Raw genomic sequence first — 19,232 nt, forward strand, 5'->3', positions numbered from 1 at the left:
TCACAGGCCGTGGCTTTCCAGCCGTGCTCCCGCCGCCACAAAGCGACTTCGGAGCCTCCGTGGAGTTTCCTCGGCCAGGCGTCCTCACTGCGAGTGTGGGGGCCGCGGACCGGCAGCCCGATGGCCCTGGCCCCCCCACCCCCGCGGGGCTCACTCGCGGCGAAGCACCCTGCACACGGCGCCAGCAGGAGGAAGGAAGAAGGCACCGCGCGCGGCCGGCAGAGACCGAGGGGGCGCGCGCTTGGCCACCGGGGAGCCCCCGCCGCCGCTCCCGGGCCCCTGGGGGGGCGGGGGGCGTCTCCGGGGCCGAGGAGGCCGCCCCCACCGCTTCCGAGGCTGCAGCGCCTCTCCTCGCGCCCCCAGGGAGCACTCCTCCTCCAGTCTCTGCTCCCCGCGACCCAAAAATGACCGCGCAACGCCAGGGACGCGACCGGAGCCTGCGGGGCGACGCTTCACCACCGCCTTATCGCTCGCGGCCAGAACGCTCGAAACCGGGCCCGGGGCCAGCCTTTTATACACAGTCCCCCGAGCTCCGCCCCAGCAGTGTCTCCTAGCAACGCCTCGCCCTCGCGCTCCGCCGCCTTATCGGCCTCCTCCAAGCCCTTCCTGTTCCCCTCTCCCGCTGGCGCGGCGCGGCGCGGCACGACACAGCGCCGGGGCCAGGCTCACGTGACTAGCCCCAGGGGAGGGGCGGGGCGAGCGGAAGATGTGGGGGCGGGGCGCGGAAGGCCCCGTGACGCCATCAAGGCGCGCTGGGCGAGGGGCGGTGCCTTGTCCCCGGGACCCGGAGATCCCGGAGCTAGCTGAAATGGCGGACGGCGCGCCGCAGGTGTGGGTTCGTTGTCCCGGCTTCGGCTGCGAGGCAGTGCGATGTGCCTCGGCCCGGTGCTCCGTACGAGATGTGATCCACCGACACTGCCAAGATCGGGTGAGGCTCGCGCTTCCTGGAAGGAAGGGCAACGAGGCGGACTGGGGGCAGGATTGGGTGGGGAGAGGATGGGTCGGGGGCGCGTCCGTTCCTTGGGGTTTTCAGTTTTTGAGAATGAGGGCTCCCCAGTTTTAAGGTGCTTCAGACTGATGCTGAGGCTTTGCTTTGTTTTTGTTTTGGGGTGACGGTGGTTTCGTGTCCCCACAGGAGGGGGAAGAACCCCTCGGCTCACAGGCGCTTAGTCCCGCCCTCGGTGTGGACGAAGAGAAACCCTTGGCGTGGTTTCTTCGTATGCAAATGAGGCATTTGGCGCAGATGGCTTTTAGGGCGCAGTTCCTTCCGTTTCCGTTGCATTCATCCTGTGCTTCTATGATGTGCATGTTGTCCACTGCACAGCCCTGTTGGCTCCAACGTAGAGGAGTATTTTCATGTCCAGACCGAGGCCAGAGGATGGTTGGGGAGGGCAGTGGGTTCATCTGGTCTCTGGTCCGAGCACTCACACACGTGTCCTCTGGAGGGCGTGGGTTTTCGGGGTCTGTCGTTTAGCTGTTTTCACTGATCCTCTGATGGTCACATTTGCCCGTGCATATTTTTGAAAAACTGTCGCGGATTTCTAAAGTTACATGTGTGGTTTACGGAATTATCAAGCCAGCGAGCTTCTCCCAGCAGTGAGACATTAAACCTGTTCAGTTACCCAAAGAATTTGGTGATCTCCCCAAATCTAATTTTAATTTTGGCCCTTGCTCTAGTATGTTTTTCTTTTCTTTTTTTTTTATATTATACGGCCATTTAAAATCTTTAATCAAATTTCATCAATTACCAGCCATATTACATGCCATGATTAGCTTTCTATAAACAACTTTGCTTTCTGTGTACAAATCAGTGTCAATGAAATAAAAAATAAAACCATATCCTAGGCAAAGAACTTTATTAACCTTGTTTCAAACTTTATTCCCAGGCTTCTTCAGCTTAATTAGCTGCAAAGAATGAATTGTGTATAAGCAAAAAGTGAAAAGAGCTGCAGTGTCCAAGGGGCTTGGGCTTAAAAATATTAGAGATCTAGATTTTATCAGATCCGTGAACAAAATTTTAAAAAGCAGTCATAATATAAAATAGCAGCTCCCAGTAACTTCTTCAAGTTTTTTGTTCTTCAGAAGTTGACTCAATTCAGTTTGCTTCATTCTTGGAAACTTCATCAAAATTCTCCACAAGATCTTGGGACACCTGGGTGGCTCAGTCGGTTAAGCGGCTGCCTTAGCCCAGGTCATGATCCCAGGGTCCTGGGATGGAGTCCCACATCAGGCTCCTTTCCCAGCAGGGAATCTGCTTCTCCCTCTCTCTCCCTCTGCTTGTGCTCTCTCTGTCAAATAAATAAAATCTTTAAAAATAAATAAATAAATAAATAAATAAAATAGGAAAAAAAATTCTCCACAAGATCTGGAACTTCATCATCATCCTCCTCTCCGGTAGCAAGTGGTGCTTTTCCATCCACAGATTGTTTGGGCAGAGCTTCAGCCAGTCTTCTTAAACTAGTCAGACTGTCTGCACCAAGTTGGTTTAAGATACTGGGTAGCATTTCTGTCAGCTGCTTTGTCTCAGCGTGGCCTGAATGGTTTTTTTTTTTTAAATTTTATTTATTTATTTGAGAGAGAGAATGGTAGAGAGAGAGCACGAGAGGGGGGAGGGTCAGAGGGAGAAGCCGACTCCCCGCCGAGCAGGGAGCCCTACGCGGGACTCGATCCCGGGACTCCAGGATCATGACCTGAGCTGAAGGCAGTCGCTCAACCGACTGAGCCACCCAGGCGCCCTCAGCGTGGCCTGAATGTTGAAAGTGTTCTCGGCAAGCTACACCTGAACTTTGGGGTTGTTAAAATGGATCACTGTTCCTTGGTTTGTGAACATATTCACTTCTTCAATACCAGAGATATTGTTTACCCCTAACTTCTTTAAGGAGAACTGAAGTTTTTTATCATCTGCTGTAGCCATTCTATGAACCACCTTCTTCTTTTGGCGAGCAGTTCCTTTCCCACCAGTGCACACTTGTGCTTGCAGGTTGGCGAGTTTCTCCTGGTTCATGATAGTTTCTTTCATCTTGTTGGAGCACAAGCGGGACCGCGCCGGGGAATAGTGTTGGCGCTCAGGGGGTCTCGGGCGGACCAGCTGAGGTTAGGTGCACACACGTGGGGATGCAAGATGGCAGCTAGTATGTTTTTCTTTATAACCTCACTTCATCCCTGTTTCCCTAGTCTGTTTCTTCTGCTTGTTATTTATAGGCTTCACACATATTAACACTGCAGTGGAAACCGAATCTCTATTTGTACGGGTCCATGAAAAAGCAACGTGTCTTTGCAAATAATGTGGTTTTTCAGCCTCCCCATTTGTCTTTCTACACTGCAGTCCAGTCTAGAAACTGTCAGAACTGTTTTTGACCATCTGGGTGGGGAAATATCTTACAAAATAGATGGATTTTAATATGTCTGAAAATAACTCTTTATCTCTTGACAGTTGATCCAAAATGACTAGAAAAAATAGGATCTTAATTATGAGAGGATTGGAAAAAATAATTTTAAATAGGAAGGAAGAAATATAAATGGGTGGTTCTGTCAGGTGCTCAAGAAATAGGACCATAACATTTGTGAACAGAAACAAGAAACTTATAATAGGGCATTTGATGAGGTACTGGAAGAAATTAAAATAGCTCAATTTCACATCTGTGCGTTCTGAAACAAAATTATTCTGACACAGGATGAGGTCAGTGTCGGAGTCCACAGAAAAAGTAAAAATCTGCCCTGCTATTCTTCAGGCTAGGGTAACAGACACAGATAACAGCCAGCTGCAAAGTTAATAGGAAACAGTATTTCTCCCGAGGACATGGTGCAGTTGTAAAATGTCATAATGACTCCCTTGGAAGTCTGCTGCTTTCTGATTCACTAAGAAACCTTGATCCGGAAAATTATAGACTACAAGACACTTTGCTGTTTGAAATTTTATCAGTGAGAATGAAGCATCCCACTCTTGCCTTGAGACTCTGAGTCACTTTGATATAGAGAAAGCACTCTAAATTTCCAGCCCAGGTGCAGAGCTTCAGATTAGGAGTTTCTGAACACAACATTCCATATTTATCTTAACTTTGTCGTTTCCAAGGAAACAGGTCTGGATCCAATCTACTTCACAGTCTCCACCTGATGTTGCCCCTTTTTACACACAGCTCTGCTTTGTTTTGAGCCTTTCAAAATACTTTCATTTAAATTTCACCTAAACTCCACCCTTGCCCCAAATCCTATAATAATTGTTTTTTGTTGGTTGTGAGACACCCAAGGATTCCTCTTGTGTGCAGCGCCCCCCCCCCCCCCTTGTTGCAGTGAGTCAATGAATTTGACTTTCGTGAACTACACATTTGTCTCTGGTGGCCTTAGGCTGATTGGGCTAAAACGAACACTACTTTGTGCTTGAAGTACTGTATAAAACGCAGATGGTCAAAGACCCTTAAATTGATTCTAAATTTCCTTTATCCTTTTTTCCTACTAGTGATTATTGATAAGAATCTTAAGTAGAAAATGCAATTTTGTTGATCAGTTGTCTTAACAAGCAATTCTGTTTGGACACGAAGTATGGTGTATATAATAATCTTTCTGCCTTCACATTAATGTCTTTTAAGGTTGTTTAGATTTTTAGAAATACATACCCACTAGGCACAGAGAATATTGAGAGAAGCTCAAGTAGCTTTTCATTCATAAACATAAAAAAACACGAGGTACATACATACCTTATTTAATCTGTACAACTCTTAAAAGTGGACAGTATTTTACAGACAGGAATAGTCCTTCCTGTTAATCACATGACTGCATGTAGTCTGAGCTCCTTTGCTCCTCTCTCCTGCTAGCGCATTTGCCTGGGAAAACGCCAGTTACCTTAAATCCATCGATTCTGCCTGCTCTCTGGGCAGTGACACAAATCAGTCTTACCGTAAATTCACAAACATGGACGACCTTCGTGATGCGTTGCACTTCTGCTATATATCTCTCCAGGCCAGAGTGGGCTTCCGCTGGGGTGGAGGACTGCGGAAATACTGATTGCTGCAGCCCTCCGGCAGTGGGGCAGAATCTGGGGGTGCCTCAGGAGCTTTGCTCATTTTCCCGTGTCCCCCGGATGTGTTTTCTGTACAGCATGGTGTGAAAAGGCTTGGGAAGCAGTGCCGAGTTCATCGCTCTCACTCTCCTGGTGACTCTCCGACCTCTTCTCTCTTTAATAAAATCTCCAGTACTTCTCCCATCTCGAGGCCCATACTTTGTTTTCAGTGAGAAAATACAGGCAGTCAAGAGAGACCTTCTTCGTCCTCATACCAGTGCCCCTACCTCGTTGCCGTACATTCTGCCTTCTCTTCCATTACTGTGAATGAAACATCCTTATTCTACAGATGAGTTGCAGTTAGCTTCCACTTGGCACCATACCATCTCCTCTTACCTTATTTGGCGTTGGTTCTCTTTCCACTGCATTTCCCGTGTCTTCCCTTTTTCCTGGATCATTCCTGCCAGTGCGCAGACTTGAGCCCCCATCCCTCTCAGCTGTCACCTCCTTTTCTCTAATTTTCTATATAGAAAATATCCTTGAACAGAAAACTTCTCCTTTGGAATGTACTCCAGTCAGGGTTTTGTTCCCGTCACTCCGGCAGACCACCTCCTGCCATGCGTGCCATACCCGATGGTCGGTTTCCAGTCTTCCTGTCTCTGGGCCTGTCAGCATCTGTGGGCATACTCCAACATTCACTCCTTGGCATTCTTTGCTCACTTGTCCGCACGTCCATCTCACTAGCCTCCCTTCCACTTCCTCTTGCTGCTGCCTCCTTGTCTCCCTGATCTCTGAACCTTGGAGCGGCCGCGACTGGGACTTCTGATCTTTGTTCCGGAGCCGCCTCTCTCTTGCAGGACACTCCATCCATTCTCCAGGCGGTGAGTATTACTGGCGTGCTGATGTCTTCCAAATGGAAATCTCCAGCCCAGACCTTGTCCCCAGACTGCAGACTTGTGTCCCCACCAGGTTCCTCAGCATCTCCATGTGGCTGTAAGACCTTTCAAACCAGCACGTCCAAAATGAGACTGGAACTGTCCCCCAAACGTGCTTCTCACTCTTAACAAATGGCAACTCTGTTTCCTGTTAGTCAAGCCAAATGTTTGGACTCCTCTCTCATTGCTCTGTGGCTCTCACTGCCCACCTCCAGAGCCCTAGGGGACTTCACCCCCGTTTCTCATCCCCTTCTGTCACTACCCCCGAGACAAATGGCCTTCATTGCTCACCTAGCCGATGTCACTGATGTCTCTGCTTCTCTAGTCTTATTTCAGTTTAACAATGAGAGTGATCCTTTAAGAATATAACTCCTCTCTCAATCTGTGCCACACGCCGCAGTGGCTTTATTCAGAGTGAAACCCAAGGTTCTTAACCTGGGCTTTTAAAGGCCTTCTTATCCCCTTGGCAGACGTCTTTCAGCCATGCTGGCCGGGTTGCTGTTCCATGAATACTCTGGGGTTATTCCTGCTGCCCCTCTTTCCCTCTGGAATGCTCTTCCTCCAGATAGCCATGTGGCTTGTTCTCTCCCTTTCCTTCATCCTCTGCTAAAATGACCTTTGATCAGAGAGGCTTTTCTCGACTAACTGTATGTGTTAGACAGATGACCGGCTCAGCCATCCACACACGCCATCCCCTTCAGCCTGCCCATCACCGTGGCCATCAGATAGCACTCATCTGGTCGTTCTGTCTTTCCCCGCCGGAACGTAAGCTCCATGAGGCAGGGTCTGTACTCGCTGTATTATTCACTGCGGTATCCCAACACGTGAAAGTACCTGGCAATTAGTAGGAACTTTATTAGTATTTGTTGAATGAACAGATGGGTCCCCTTGAAATGGCCGTGGGATGTGGTCTGGAACGAATGTTCATTGTGTCCACTTCGGGAAGATACCAGTTGTGCATTTTTCCTTTCTGTTGGTGTGAGTCTTCTTTCATATGTTCTGTTCATCACTTGCTCTGAGAATGTTTGAAATCTACAGAGTGGGTGTGGGGGTACTTGGACTTCTGCTGTAACTCAGGGACATGGGCAGAAGAGACCAGCTGGCCTTCCACCTGCTACAGCTGATGTGGGTGTAGGCGGCCCATGCCGTTGACGCCTTCCCTCCCCCTGCTTGTCCTTATCTACAGTTTTCAGACTGTATTGTCACTTTTAAACTCGTGCCACTTGATATTACTAGTTTAAAAAAAAGTCAAGAGAAAAAGGGCCTTGCAGAGTTACTGGGTCTGAGCCCCGTGTAGTTTTCCACCTTGACTCTGATTTCCTATCAGAGAAGAAGAGAGGGATCCTGCGGTTCTTATCTTCACCCGAAAGACAAGTTCTTGTGCATATCATGATGAGGTGTTAGGAAAAAGTCATACCCCGAATAAGTCCTAGGAAGTGACTTTTTTTCTTTCGGATTTTCAGTCCAACAAATAACTAATGGAACACATGCTATGTGCTTATAACCAGAGTAATAAAAACATAATGGGCTAGACTCCTTCCTGCAGGAAACTTAAAAACCCCATTTAAACCTCATTTAAAAACCCCATACTTGTCTCTAGGATGTTCCAGTGGAATGCTTCTTTGTGAAGTGCAATGGATCCCTCGTGGACACCAGTGACGGAGTGCGGCATGGCGCTGTGTATAGTTTGGAACCCAGGCTCTGTGGTGGAAAAGGAGGTAGGACCCGCATGTTGGCTACCTCTGTGTGTCACAGCCGCAGTCTCTAGCCCTGGGCAGTCCTCTGGGGTGTGCGGGTCTTGTTCTGCCATATGGAATCCTTTATTCACTTTCCTAGTTTTGAGTATTTTTTCTTTTATTCTTTTTGAGGAATATATTGTCTGATTATAATTTATTTATTTATTTTTTAAGATTGTATTTATTTATTTATTTATTTATTTATTTATTTATTTATTTGACACAGCGAGAGACACAGCGAGAGAGGGAACACAAGCAGGGGGAGTGGGAGACGGAGAAGCAGGCCTCCCGCCGAGCAGGGAGCCCGATGTGGGGCTTGATCCCAGGACCCCAGGATCATGACCTGAGCCGAAGGCAGATGCCCAACAACTGAGCCACCCAGGCGCCCCTGATTATAATTTCTACCCTCGCCAGCAGGATAGCTTTTAGGCGATTAGGTTCTAAAACTTTGGGGAAATTGGATGAAGAGAGACGCTCATTACAGTTAAATCCTGTTCTGCTTTTTAGCAAGATTTTGTCAGGTCATTGTAGTTCCAAGGGAGGACTAAAGTCGGCCTGTGGAGTATAGCCATTTACAGATTGGGGTAGATTCAGGTCGTTGTATGAACATATCTAAGAATAGAGAAGAGAAACTAAAAGCAAAACTGGAATATGGGCAGTTCTGGGTATTTCTCCTGATGCACTAACATGTCATCCCGAAGCTTTCTCAAAATCCACAGTGATTTGGTTTGGTTTTCAGAGAGCTGGCTGGCATCTCATTATAATCATCCTGCTGTTTGAAATCGTGTTGATAAGAATGAAGTTTATCGTATCAGCCAGGGACAACTTAAAATTGCTTTTCCTTTGAAACTCACTGCAAAATCTCACCATAACATTTTTTAAGTTATTAATCTGGGAACCTTGGGATCTGTGGCCCTGGGTAAAGCCCTCTAAAATACCCCATTGGGGGCGCCTGGGTGTCTCAGTTGAAAAAGCATCTGCTTTCAGCTCAGGTCATGATCCTAGGGTCCTGGGATCGAACCACATAGAGATCCCTGCCCAGTTGGGAGTCTGCTCTTCCCTCCCCTTCTGCCCGCCCCCCCATTCGTGCTCTCTCTCGCTTGCACTCTCTCTGTCAAATAAAATCTTAAAAAAAAAAATCCCAGTGGTGCAGATAGAGTATTTCAGAAATACAAGAGGAAGGGTGAGAGGCACAAGGTTGAATCAGGTTTATCAATATTTTTACCTTCGATGCCTGGGCAGAATCTTGATGTCCCTTTCTTTTAAAGAAAAAAAAATTTTTTTTTGGTAAGATTTATTTATTTATTTTAGAGAGAGAGTGTGAGCACGGAAGGGGCAAAGGGAGAAAGAAAGAGAAACTTCAGCAGACTCCTCACTGAGCATGTGGCCCGATGTGGGGACATGATCTCACGACCCTGAGCCTAAACTAAGAGTCAGATGCTTAACCAACTGAGCCACTCAGGTGCCCCAAAGAGATCATTTTTAATCTTGTGATATAATAGCAAGTTCAACAAATTTGGCATTTATCCATCCTGGAACCCTCTTTTTTTTTTTTAAGATATTATTTATTTGAACAGCGAGAGAGGGAACACAAGCAGGGGAAGTGGGAGAGGGAGAAGATGTGGGGCTCCATCCCAGAACCCTGGGACCACGACCCAAGCCGAAGGCAGATGCTTCACCGACTGAGACACCCAGGTGCCCCCCTGGAACGCTTTTTAATGTGCTTTCTCCAAATATATTTGCCCCAGGGTTTGGATCTATGCTCCGGGCGCTTGGTGCTCAGATTGAGAAGACAACCAATCGAGAAGCTTGCCGGGACCTCAGCGGAAGGAGGCTACGAGATGTCAACCATGAGAAAGCGTAAGCTGCCCGCTGTGTTAATTTCTTTGACGATAGCAACGCACGTTGCTGGCTGTGGTGGTTGTCCACGTGCCGTGCATGTCCAGCTGTAGCCTTGGAAGACAAGTGTTCTCACTCCTTCTTGGCCGTAGCTCTTTCCGTTGTTTAATAATTCCCGTCGGGCTTGAGGGGGTCCCTCCCAGCGTGCTGGTGGTAAGCCCAGTGCGCCTCTCTGAGGGGTTCCTGGCAGGCCCGGGACAGTGTGGCTTTGTCGGGGGTGGGGGCTCGTCATGTGTCAGCAGGCGTGTGCGTGATCTGTCTGGTCAGCGCCATGTCTCCCGCCCCTCCCAGAATGGCTGAGTGGGTGAGACAGCAGGCTGAGCGGGAGGCCGAGAAGGAGCAGAAGCGCCTGGAGCGGCTGCAGCGGAAGCTCGCGGAGCCCCGGCACTGCTTCGCCAGCCCCGCATACCAGCAGCAGTGCCATGACATGGCCGAGCGCCTGGAGGACTCCGTGCTCAGAGGTGAGCGTGAGGGCGCCTTGTGGAAGCCGCACTGTCTCTCCAGAGTCTTCGTGGGTCACAGACTGAGAATCGGGGGAAAGCCGTGGGACCTCTCCCCTCGATAATACCCAGAACAGGGGCGCCTGGGGGGCTCCATCAGTTTGGCGTCCAACTCTGGATTTCGGCCCACGTCGTGATCTTGGGGTCGTGGGATTGGGCATTGTGCTCGGCAGGGAGTCGGCCTGACCCTCTCCCTCCGCTCTGCGCCCTGTGCGCACATGTGCTCTCTCTAAAATAAGTAAAATCTTTCAAAGTAATAATAGCAATAAACAGTATTGCCTCATACCCCAGAAAAGAAAGAGCACACGTGAGGTATGTCGTGTACTTGACTCTGGAATTCTGGGTACCCATGGGCCCCAGGTAGGAACACTTGTGCTTCGTGGGGATACACCAAGTCCTCAGGGGTGTTGGCCTTGTTTTTATGCTGGTTTTAGGTCCGGTTTCTTTTTTTTTTTCTAATGGTTTTTAATGAGAATGATTAACTTTTTTTTTTTTTTAAGCATCCAAAGCATTATGCTAGGGCTCTTGTGGGTTCCGTTGAATAATAAGGAATCTTTCAATCAAAAGATTATCACGTAACACTGTACAAGCAGTGAGTAGCAGGGGATGGCCCTTCAGGTCTGGGGGCGCCGGGAGGCACCTCTCAGGCCCAGGGCTACAGATTGGCCTTTGGTGTTCTCAAACCTGGTTCCAGAGCCCGAATGCTCAGTACTTTGAACCTGTGTAAACTTGAGTCCAATCTCGTTTTAGCCATATTAAATTTTGGAATGTTAACAGACTCGAGCTTTAGACTGCAGTGTGGCTGTGTTTGCCGTCCATGCTCTTGGTAACGTCTCCAGTTATACTCACCTCTGACGGCATAACTGAGTTGGAAACATTTCTGCTTAGGTATGCAGGCTGCCTCCAGCAAGATGGTTTCGGCCGAAATCGGTGAAAGTCGGAAAAGACCCCACCAGTCAAAAACGGACCGAGGAGCCAGCGCAGGGAAAAGGAAGTGCTTTTGGTAAGTGCGCTTCATCGTCCTCCCAGGGAGGTCTGTGCAACCTGACGTTTCCTCTTGCCTGTCTGGTGTAAACACTTTTTAAAGTAAGGTTTGGTGGGAGCGTGGACGTCTCCAGGGTGCTTCAGTCCTTAGGTGTCCACGGCTGTCACACGGTGCACGCTTCTCATGGTTTCTGCCCTGCGTGCCGGGAACGGAAGCGAAGGGACAGCTTTTCCTTAGTGAAAGATCAAGTAGGAATGCCTTTATACTTGAATGACTCTTTGGTGCTGAAAGAGTTAACTTTCAGAAATTCTAACTGGAAGCCACAGCTGTATTTTCCAGATTGTTCTGTTTTCTCTGTGGGTTTTCAGTCGTTACTGAGGTCTTGTGGCCACTGCCAGAGCTCGCTTGGCCCGCTTTTGCACTTGCAGCTGAAAAGCACGACGGCGCCTTGTCTTGTCCATTCTGCTGCTGGTGCTCCCCCTGCCCACGCGGTCCGTTGGCCACTAGCTCACTCCCCTTGGGGCAAGTTCTAGAAAATGATGTCCAGACGCATCTTGCTTCCTTGCTGGCCTCTGCTTTGGGGCTAGAAAGATAATTGTTAATGAAAAATCATGTAACTGTGCAAGTCCAGTAGAGAAAGAGAATCTTGGGTGTTCTTTCTGAAATAGGAATTGAGTGTTTTTGAGAGTAAAAGATAGTGGGATTGTGCCGGCGGGGGGGGGGGGTGTTGAATCAGGCTTATTGGGATGCAATTTATAATGCACTAAAATTCATACTTGTTGGGGCACCTGGGTGGCTCAGTCGTTAAGCGTCCGCCATCGGCTCAGGTCGTGATCCCAGGGTCCTGGGATTGAGTCCTGCATTGGGCTCCCTGCTCAGCGGGGAGCCTGCTTCTCCCGCTCGCTCTCCCTCTGCCTGCCGCTCTGCTTGTGCTCTCTCTCTAGCTCTCTGTCAAATAAATAAATAGTCTTTAAAAAGAATTCATACTTCTTTATTGACCACATTTAGAGTTTTGAGAAATATAGTCATGTAACCAAGATATAGACTATTTCCGTTTCCCTAAAAATTGCCCATGTGCTCCTTTGTGGTTAATTCCCGTCCCCCTGCCCCCACCCCCGGCAAGCGCTGATGCTGGCATGGTGTTTGTTCCCATGGTCCTGTCTTTTCCAGAACATCTACAGCCCTCTGTGTCTGGAGTCACTCACTTAGCACAGTGCTTTTACAATCCATGGCTGGTATTACATGTATCAGTGGCTTGTCCTTTTTGTTGCCAAGTATCGTCGCATCTGTTTTATACGTTCTGTTGAGAGTTTGGGTAGTTTCCAGTTTGGGGCGATTATGAATAAAAATAGGATTTTCTTTTAACTGTTTTTGTTATTTTATCTACATTTGTAACCATTGAGACTTGAACAAGATAGGAAAAAAAGCTTTAGGCAAAATCAGTTTTGTTTTAAGAGATTCACAACTATTTAGGGACGCCTGGGTGGCTCAGTCATTAAGCGTCTGTCTTCGGCTCAGGTCCTGATCCCAGGGTCCTGGGATCTAGCCCCGCATCGGGCTCCCTGCTTGGCGGGGAGTCTGCTTCTCCCTCTGCTCCTCCCTCCGCTTGTGCTCTCTCTCAGATAAGTAAGTAAATTCTTAAAAACAAAAAAGACGAGTCACAACTGTAAAGAAGATTCCTTCTGAAACTTTGGGATGGTTGGTTTCAGGCTCACTGAATTTTTTTCCCCTCTTTATACTTCTGAATATCTTTCTGTGAAACTTAGCTACTGTCCATCTCAAGCGAGCAGATCCTTTGATCCTGACAGAGGCCGTTCCCTGGACAACGGTAACTCTGTCCAGCAGGGAAGCCTTGCGTGGTGTTAAGCCTTTCTGTTGCTCCCGGCAGGTTGGGCATGGAAGGGCTGGAGACGGCAGAGGAGTCCAGCTCGGAGACCTCGGATGATGACCGGGCAGGAGCTCCTAGTGCTTCAGGAATGAGCTCTCATGCCGCAGACAATGGCCTCGATGGTGTGGAGCCGGCAGCTGGGTGTTCCCGCCCCTGCCCTGGGGCGGCCATGGCCAGGGCAGCCTCTCAGTCCCCGGAGCCAGTGCCGGCCCCAGGGCCGGGCTCGGTGTGTGCTGTCTCCGCAGACGTGTGTGCCGAGTCGGGGCAGATCTCTGCTCAGGGGCATGTGGGCAGGACAGTGGCCACGGAGGAAGAGCGAGGGCCAGAGGGCGAAGAGCCCACAGAAGAGGAGGCCACGGGGACGGGACCAGCCCAGGAGCCCAAGGCGGAGGCCGATGCGGACAGAGCTGCCGAGGCTGCGCCTGGAGAGGCGGGGGGGAGCGCGCCCGCCGCCAGACTGGAGGGGAGCCCATCAGGAAACACAGTGAGTAGTTTGGGGTCCACACCCAGAGCCAGGGGAGCTCGATGGCCACAGTTCCTCAGTAAGTCCTCAGCATGAAACGTGCTTTTCCCCATCGGCTGCTGAGTGTGAAGCTTTGTTTCGTAACCAGAAGTATGGATGAGAGCAAAGCTCGCCTCAGCCCCCCAAAAAGGCCTTTAGTTTTTTCCCTTTAAACTCTGGAATGTGTATCGTTTTGCCACCAGGGGGCGTCCTTGGCCTCATAGTTTATCTGTTCTAAGCTGCAAGTTGATCACATTTTAATGCCTGAGTTGGGGTGGATGGCCCTCATGAGCGTTTAACGGGTGTGGTTCACACGCCAAGCAGGGAGCCCGCTGCAGGGCTCGATCCCAGGACCCTGGGATCGTGACCTAGGCCGGAGGCAGACGCTTAACCGACTGAGCCCCCCCAGGCGCCCCACATGATTGGGAGGAGTCTGTTTTTAATATTTTCCTTTTTCCCATTCAGGATACTGGTCAGCAAACTCTCGATTTGCTGGCTTTCAGCTCTGCGGCAGAGCTGGAGGCACTGGGTTTGGACAGGCTCAAGTGTGAACTCACGGCCCTGGGACTGAAATGTGGGGGCACCCTGCAAGAGCGCGCGGCCAGACTCTTCTCTGTCAGGGGCCTGGCGAGGGACTACATCGACCCGGCTCTGTTCGCCAAGCCTTTGAAGGGGAAGAAGAAATGAATGTCTTCTTCGGAGCTGCTTCCCTAGTTCTTCACAGTCTGGCGTTTGTAACCTGCAGAATGTTGACTCCCAGCCGTTACTCCTATCAATAGTAAAGCTCACGTTTTAATAACCCAGTTCTGACCCTCCTCTTTTTTCATTATTGTATTTATAGAATTAATGGGTGAAATCATCTGGCCCTGCAGTGTTCTTCGTGGGATGGTTTTTTGGAACAGATTTAATTTAATAAATACAGGGCTATTCAGATTTTTGGTTTCATCTTGTGTCATTATGTAAGTTACACAGTTGACCCTTGAACAGCACAGGTCAGGAAAGCACGGATCCACTTACACGTGGATTTTTTTTCTATCAATACAGTACAGTACTGTCAATATATTTTCTCTCATGATTTTAATAATGTTTTCCAATGCTCTTCATTGTTAGAGCGCAATATATAACCCGTACCACATACAGAACACGTGATGTTCATAGGAGTCCCTCCTTATTCTTTTTAACATCTGTAGGAGCCGTGGTGGTAACTGCTTTTTCATCCTGGGACTGGTGGTTTCTGTTTGCTACTTTCCCCAGTCAGTCTCACAAGGGCTTTGTCAGTTTTGTTGAGGTGATTTTCAAAGAACTAGCTTCTGGCTTTGTTAATTTTTCTCAACTTTTTCAGTTTCATTGATTTCTGCTCTTTATCGTTAACTTTCTTCTACTTAGTGTGGATTTACTTTGCTCTTTTTTCTTTAGCTCAAGATAGGTCATAGGTCATGATTTTAGCCTTTTCTAGTAGAAGTGTTTAAAGTTACACGTTTTTCTTTAAGCACTACTTGGGCTGCATCTCAATTTTTAATATGTTGTGTTTTCGTTATTCAGTTGTAAATATTTTCTATTTTCCTTGTGAATTCTTTGACCCATGGGTTGATTATCTAGAAGCATATGGCCTAATTAGCAGATGTCTGTTTTGTTCCCTAAATATCTTATTGGTACTGATTTGTACTTTAATTCCATCAAGGTTAGAGAATGTGTTTATGATTTCAGTCTTTTTAGTTTTATCGAGACTCCTAACATGACCCAGTATATGTATGGTCTGTCTTGGTGAAGTTCCACATTCACTTGAAAAGAATATGTACTCCAAAATGTTGGGTGAATTTGTTCTCTAATACCGGCTAGGTTACGTAATTAATACTATTGCTGTTCACATCTTCCGTGTCTTCGCAGATTTTTTGTGTCTTATCAGGTGTTGTGAGGTGTTAAAATCTTCTGTTACGATCGTGCAGTTGTCTGTCTCTTCTATCAATTTTGCTTCATGTTTTGAGGGCCTGTTATTAGGTTATGTTATGTCCTCCTAATGAATTGACCATTTGATTGTTAAGAAATTCCCCTCTTTATGTCTGCTAATAGCTTTTATGTTCAATTCTGTTGTATCTGAGGTGAGTTAGAGCTCCTGCAGCCTTCTAATGTGTACCGTGTGCGTGATACACCACTTTCTGCCTCTCTCTGTCTTTCTACTTAAAGTGAGTGGCATTCTTGTACACAGCACATATTGGATCTTACACTTCTCTCTGTTCTGGACAGACTCCACCTTTTAATTCGTGTTTATTAATAGAAGCTATGATTACTGGCAGGGTCAGATTTAGGGTTATCATTTTACTGTTTTCTGCTTGGATTAGTTTATTTTAGAGTTTTACATTTTAATTGGTTGGCTTTTTAGCTTTCCTGTCTGCATAATTTTTTAGTGGATGCTCTAGGAGTTATGACATCTATTCTCAGTTTTTCAGTCTGCCTAGAGCTCATGTACTACATCACATAAAATGTAGCAGTCTTGCAACTGCATAGGTCCATTTACCATCCCTGTCATTGATGGTCTTGTTTTCATACATATATATTAAACTGTATTCCTTACAAGCCCTGTAACATGTTGCAATTTCTACTTTAATCATGTATTTTATTTTATTTTTTAAAAGAGTATTTATTTATTTGTCAGAGAGTGCATGTACAAGCAGGGGGAGCGGCAGAGGGAGAAGCAGACTCCCCGCCGAGCAAGGAGCCTGATGCGGGACTGGATCCCAGGACCCTGGGATCATGACCTGAGCCGAAGGCAGATGCTTCACCCACTGAGCCAGCCAAGCGTCCCAAACCTATATTTTAAAGAAATTAAGAGGAAGAGGGTTTCCTCGGTGCCTCCGTTAGTTGGGCATCTGACTCTTGGTTTCTGTTCAGGTCGTGATCTCAGGGTCATGAGATTCGAGCCCCGAGTCAGGCTCCACTCTCAGCAGGGAGTCTGCCTGGGATTCTCTCTCCCTCTCCCTCTGGCCCTACCCTGCCCCCTGCAAAAATAAGTAAATCTTAAGAGAAAGGAATAAGTTGGGATGCCTGGCAGTTGGTTAAGCATCTGCCTTCAGCTCAGGTCATGATCCCAGGGTCCTGGGATCAAGCCCTGCATCAGGCTCCCTGCTCGGCGGGAAGCCTGCTTCTCCCTCTCCCACTCCCCCTGCTTGTGTTCCCTCTCTCGCTGTGTCTCTCTCTGTCAAATAAATAATCTTTTTTTTAAAGATTTTATTTATTTGAGAGAGAATGAGAGCACGAGAGGGAAGAGGGTCAGAGGGAGAAGCAGACTCCGCGCCGAGCAGGGAGCCCGATGCGGGACTCGATCCGGGGACTCCAGGATCATGACCTGAGCCGAAGGCAGTTGCATAACCAACTGAGCCACCCAGGCGCCCAATAAATAAAAGCTTTTTAAAAAAAGAGAAAAATAGGTGAAATTAATTTTAATAAAATTAACATTTATCCCAATATATTCAAAGTCTCATTTCAACAGGTAAACAATATGAGATTTTGTTGTTTTTTGTGCCAAGTCTTTGAAATCCGGTGTATGCTTTAGACTCACAACACTTCTCAGTCTGGACCAGCCACCTCTCATGCTAGATTGGACTTCGGGGCACTAGTGCATGGGTCGGGAAGGCGTCATGGGGAGCTCTCTTAATCTAAACCAGCACACACACGGCCTTGAAGAGACCTAACACGAAGACACTCGACCCCCAGAGCTCAGCACCGACCTGTCCCTGTGCCCAGAATGTTCTTTCTCCACCTGCCCACAGAGATGGCTCACTTCTCACCGCCATTTAAAACAGCAACTACCGGGCATCTGGGTGACTCGGTTAAGTGTCGGCTCAGGTCATGATCCCAGGGTCCTGGGACCGAGTCCCACGTCGGGCTCCCTGCTCAGTGGGGAGTCTGCTCCCTCTGCCTTTGCAGCTCCCCTTGCTATTGCTCTCTCTTGCCCTCAAATAAATAAAATTGGGTGCCTGGGTGGCTCAGTGGTTAAGCGTCTGCCTTCGGCTCAGGTCATGAGCCCATGGTCCTGGGATTGAGCCCCGCATCGGGCTCCCTGCTCCGCGGGAAGCCTGCTTCTCCCTCTCCCACTCCCCCTGCTTGTGTTCCCTCTGTCACTGTCTCTCTCTGTCAAATAAGTAAAATCTTAAAAAAAAAAAGTATCAAATAACATCTCAAAAAAATAAAATGGCAACTACCCCTTCTCCATACACATCTTTCTTTCCTGCCTGTTCTTTCTCATACTGCCAATTTTCATACTAGTTACTTATTAAATACCTCTCACCCCATAGGGAATAATTTCCATCATGGCAGAGATTTCTCTCTGCTCTGTTAATGCCTTGTGCATAGAAGGTGCTCAGCAAATAACGTATTGAATGAGTGAATGAATGCACTAGTCTAGTAATATGATGCATTTTATAAGATGATAAATAGAATTCAGCACTCCTCAGTGGATCACTGGGCGTATCCCGTGGGGTGTGTTTGACATGTTTGCTTGTAGGCCTGGGTGCCTTTGAAGGTTGTGGAGGAAAATGACTGGAAGCGGATAGTTTACTAGAATAGAAACTGAGGGCAGCTGAAGTGCAGGCAGGAATGGCGGTCCCATAGAAAGGGTTCTGTTTTCCTCTACCGCCTGCCACCAGAAGCACCCCTGGGCTTGGTGAGGAAGGCAGGCGCCCCCCGTTGCCAGCAGGGGGAGCTGGGCGCTAACACGTGGGTTCCGTAACAGCACTACCCTCCGCACACAATTCTTTCCCAACCACTTGCTCTCCTGTGCGGCTGGGGGATTTGAGTATCCTTTCATATCCACAACTCCTTGATTTTTGTGCTCTAAAACATATTTTTGGGGGGTGTAGCTGTGTCTTGTACATTTTGACATAGCTATTTCTGCCTGGTCCCCTCACTTCATGTCAATGGGAAATGTCTGCCCTGATGTGATATTCCAGCTCAATCCTGCCCGTGTGGCCCCCAAGCACCCTGTGCCTTTTGTGCGCTTAGTGCTTGCCGTCACCCCAAGCAAATGCCAGGACCTTGATTTGGGAAACAAATGTATTCAAATGAAGTATCTTTGCTATCGCTTTGTGTAGCAGAGTTCCACCTAAGATGCTATTTATACAAATAGGGTTTACTGATAAAAATGATGTTGAAAGCTTCTGGGCATAATTCTTTATATCCTTATTTTGGAAACATGATTTTTGGGAAAATGGATAGTCCCGAACCGAGTAAAGTGGGAAGGCGGGGTAGATGATGGTGCTGAGACAGAAGAATGGAATATTGTGACTCTTGTTAAGAGAGGCCAGATGTAAAAAATTGTATGCAGAGAAGCAACATCATTATGTGACAACAAGGATGATGCCGCGGGAGGAATGAGCGTGAGGCCGTACGGGTTACTGTTTTCCCAAAACGGACTATTTCCTCTCTTCCCAGTCTCCTATACTCCCTAAATAATCCATGATCAGCCTCCTCGTGTCATAATGACACATGTTAAGGCTCCTGTACGGGGATATGTCCCTGTGGTTTGGTTCCGTTTTACTCAACAGATGCCCGTGAGCGCCTGCCCCGAGCTCTGCTCTACGCGGCTGTGGGGGTGCCCTTCTCCAAGATGGGGCTCAAAGCTGGTAGCAAGAGCAGGTGTCCGCGTGCGGCTACAGCGGTTTCAGACACAGAAGGTCAATGATGGGCGTATTCATGGGGGGCGTGGGATGCAGGAGGCATGACACTGGGGAGGTGACTTGGGCCCTGGGTCTTTTTTTTTTATTTTAAAGATTTTATTTATTTATTTGACAGAGAG

General features: G+C 48.1%; 1 protein-coding gene across 1 annotated transcript; it reads left to right on the forward strand.

Annotated features, from left to right (window-relative positions):
- The first annotated feature begins 754 nt into the window (after positions 1-754).
- SDE2 (spliceosome associated SDE2) lies at positions 755-14,374 on the forward strand. Its single transcript, XM_028111820.2, has 7 exons — positions 755-928; positions 7,532-7,649; positions 9,416-9,527; positions 9,858-10,027; positions 10,955-11,069; positions 12,940-13,423; positions 13,907-14,374. The coding sequence occupies exons 1-7, from the start codon at positions 809-811 to the stop codon at positions 14,126-14,128; spliced, it is 1,341 nt and encodes a 446-aa protein (XP_027967621.2). The 5' UTR covers positions 755-808; the 3' UTR covers positions 14,129-14,374.
- The last annotated feature ends 4,858 nt before the right edge of the window (positions 14,375-19,232 follow it).

The sequence above is a fragment of the Eumetopias jubatus genome, unplaced genomic scaffold (assembly GCF_037043125.1).
Source record: "Eumetopias jubatus isolate StellerSeaLion01/CBP00866 unplaced genomic scaffold, mEumJub1_p1.0 scaffold_12, whole genome shotgun sequence".
Classification (NCBI taxonomy): Eukaryota; Metazoa; Chordata; class Mammalia; order Carnivora; family Otariidae; genus Eumetopias; species Eumetopias jubatus.

Bases quoted from the DNA above. Each gene is read 5' to 3' on its own strand.
- SDE2 (XM_028111820.2), top strand. From the start codon at position 809: ATGGCGGACGGCGCGCCGCAGGTGTGGGTTCGTTGTCCCGGCTTCGGC. The intron at 929-7,531 runs GTGAGGCTCGCG...ACTTGTCTCTAG, and splicing joins ACCGACACTGCCAAGATCGG to GATGTTCCAGTGGAATGCTT. The intron at 9,528-9,857 runs GTAAGCTGCCCG...CGCCCCTCCCAG, and splicing joins GATGTCAACCATGAGAAAGC to AATGGCTGAGTGGGTGAGAC.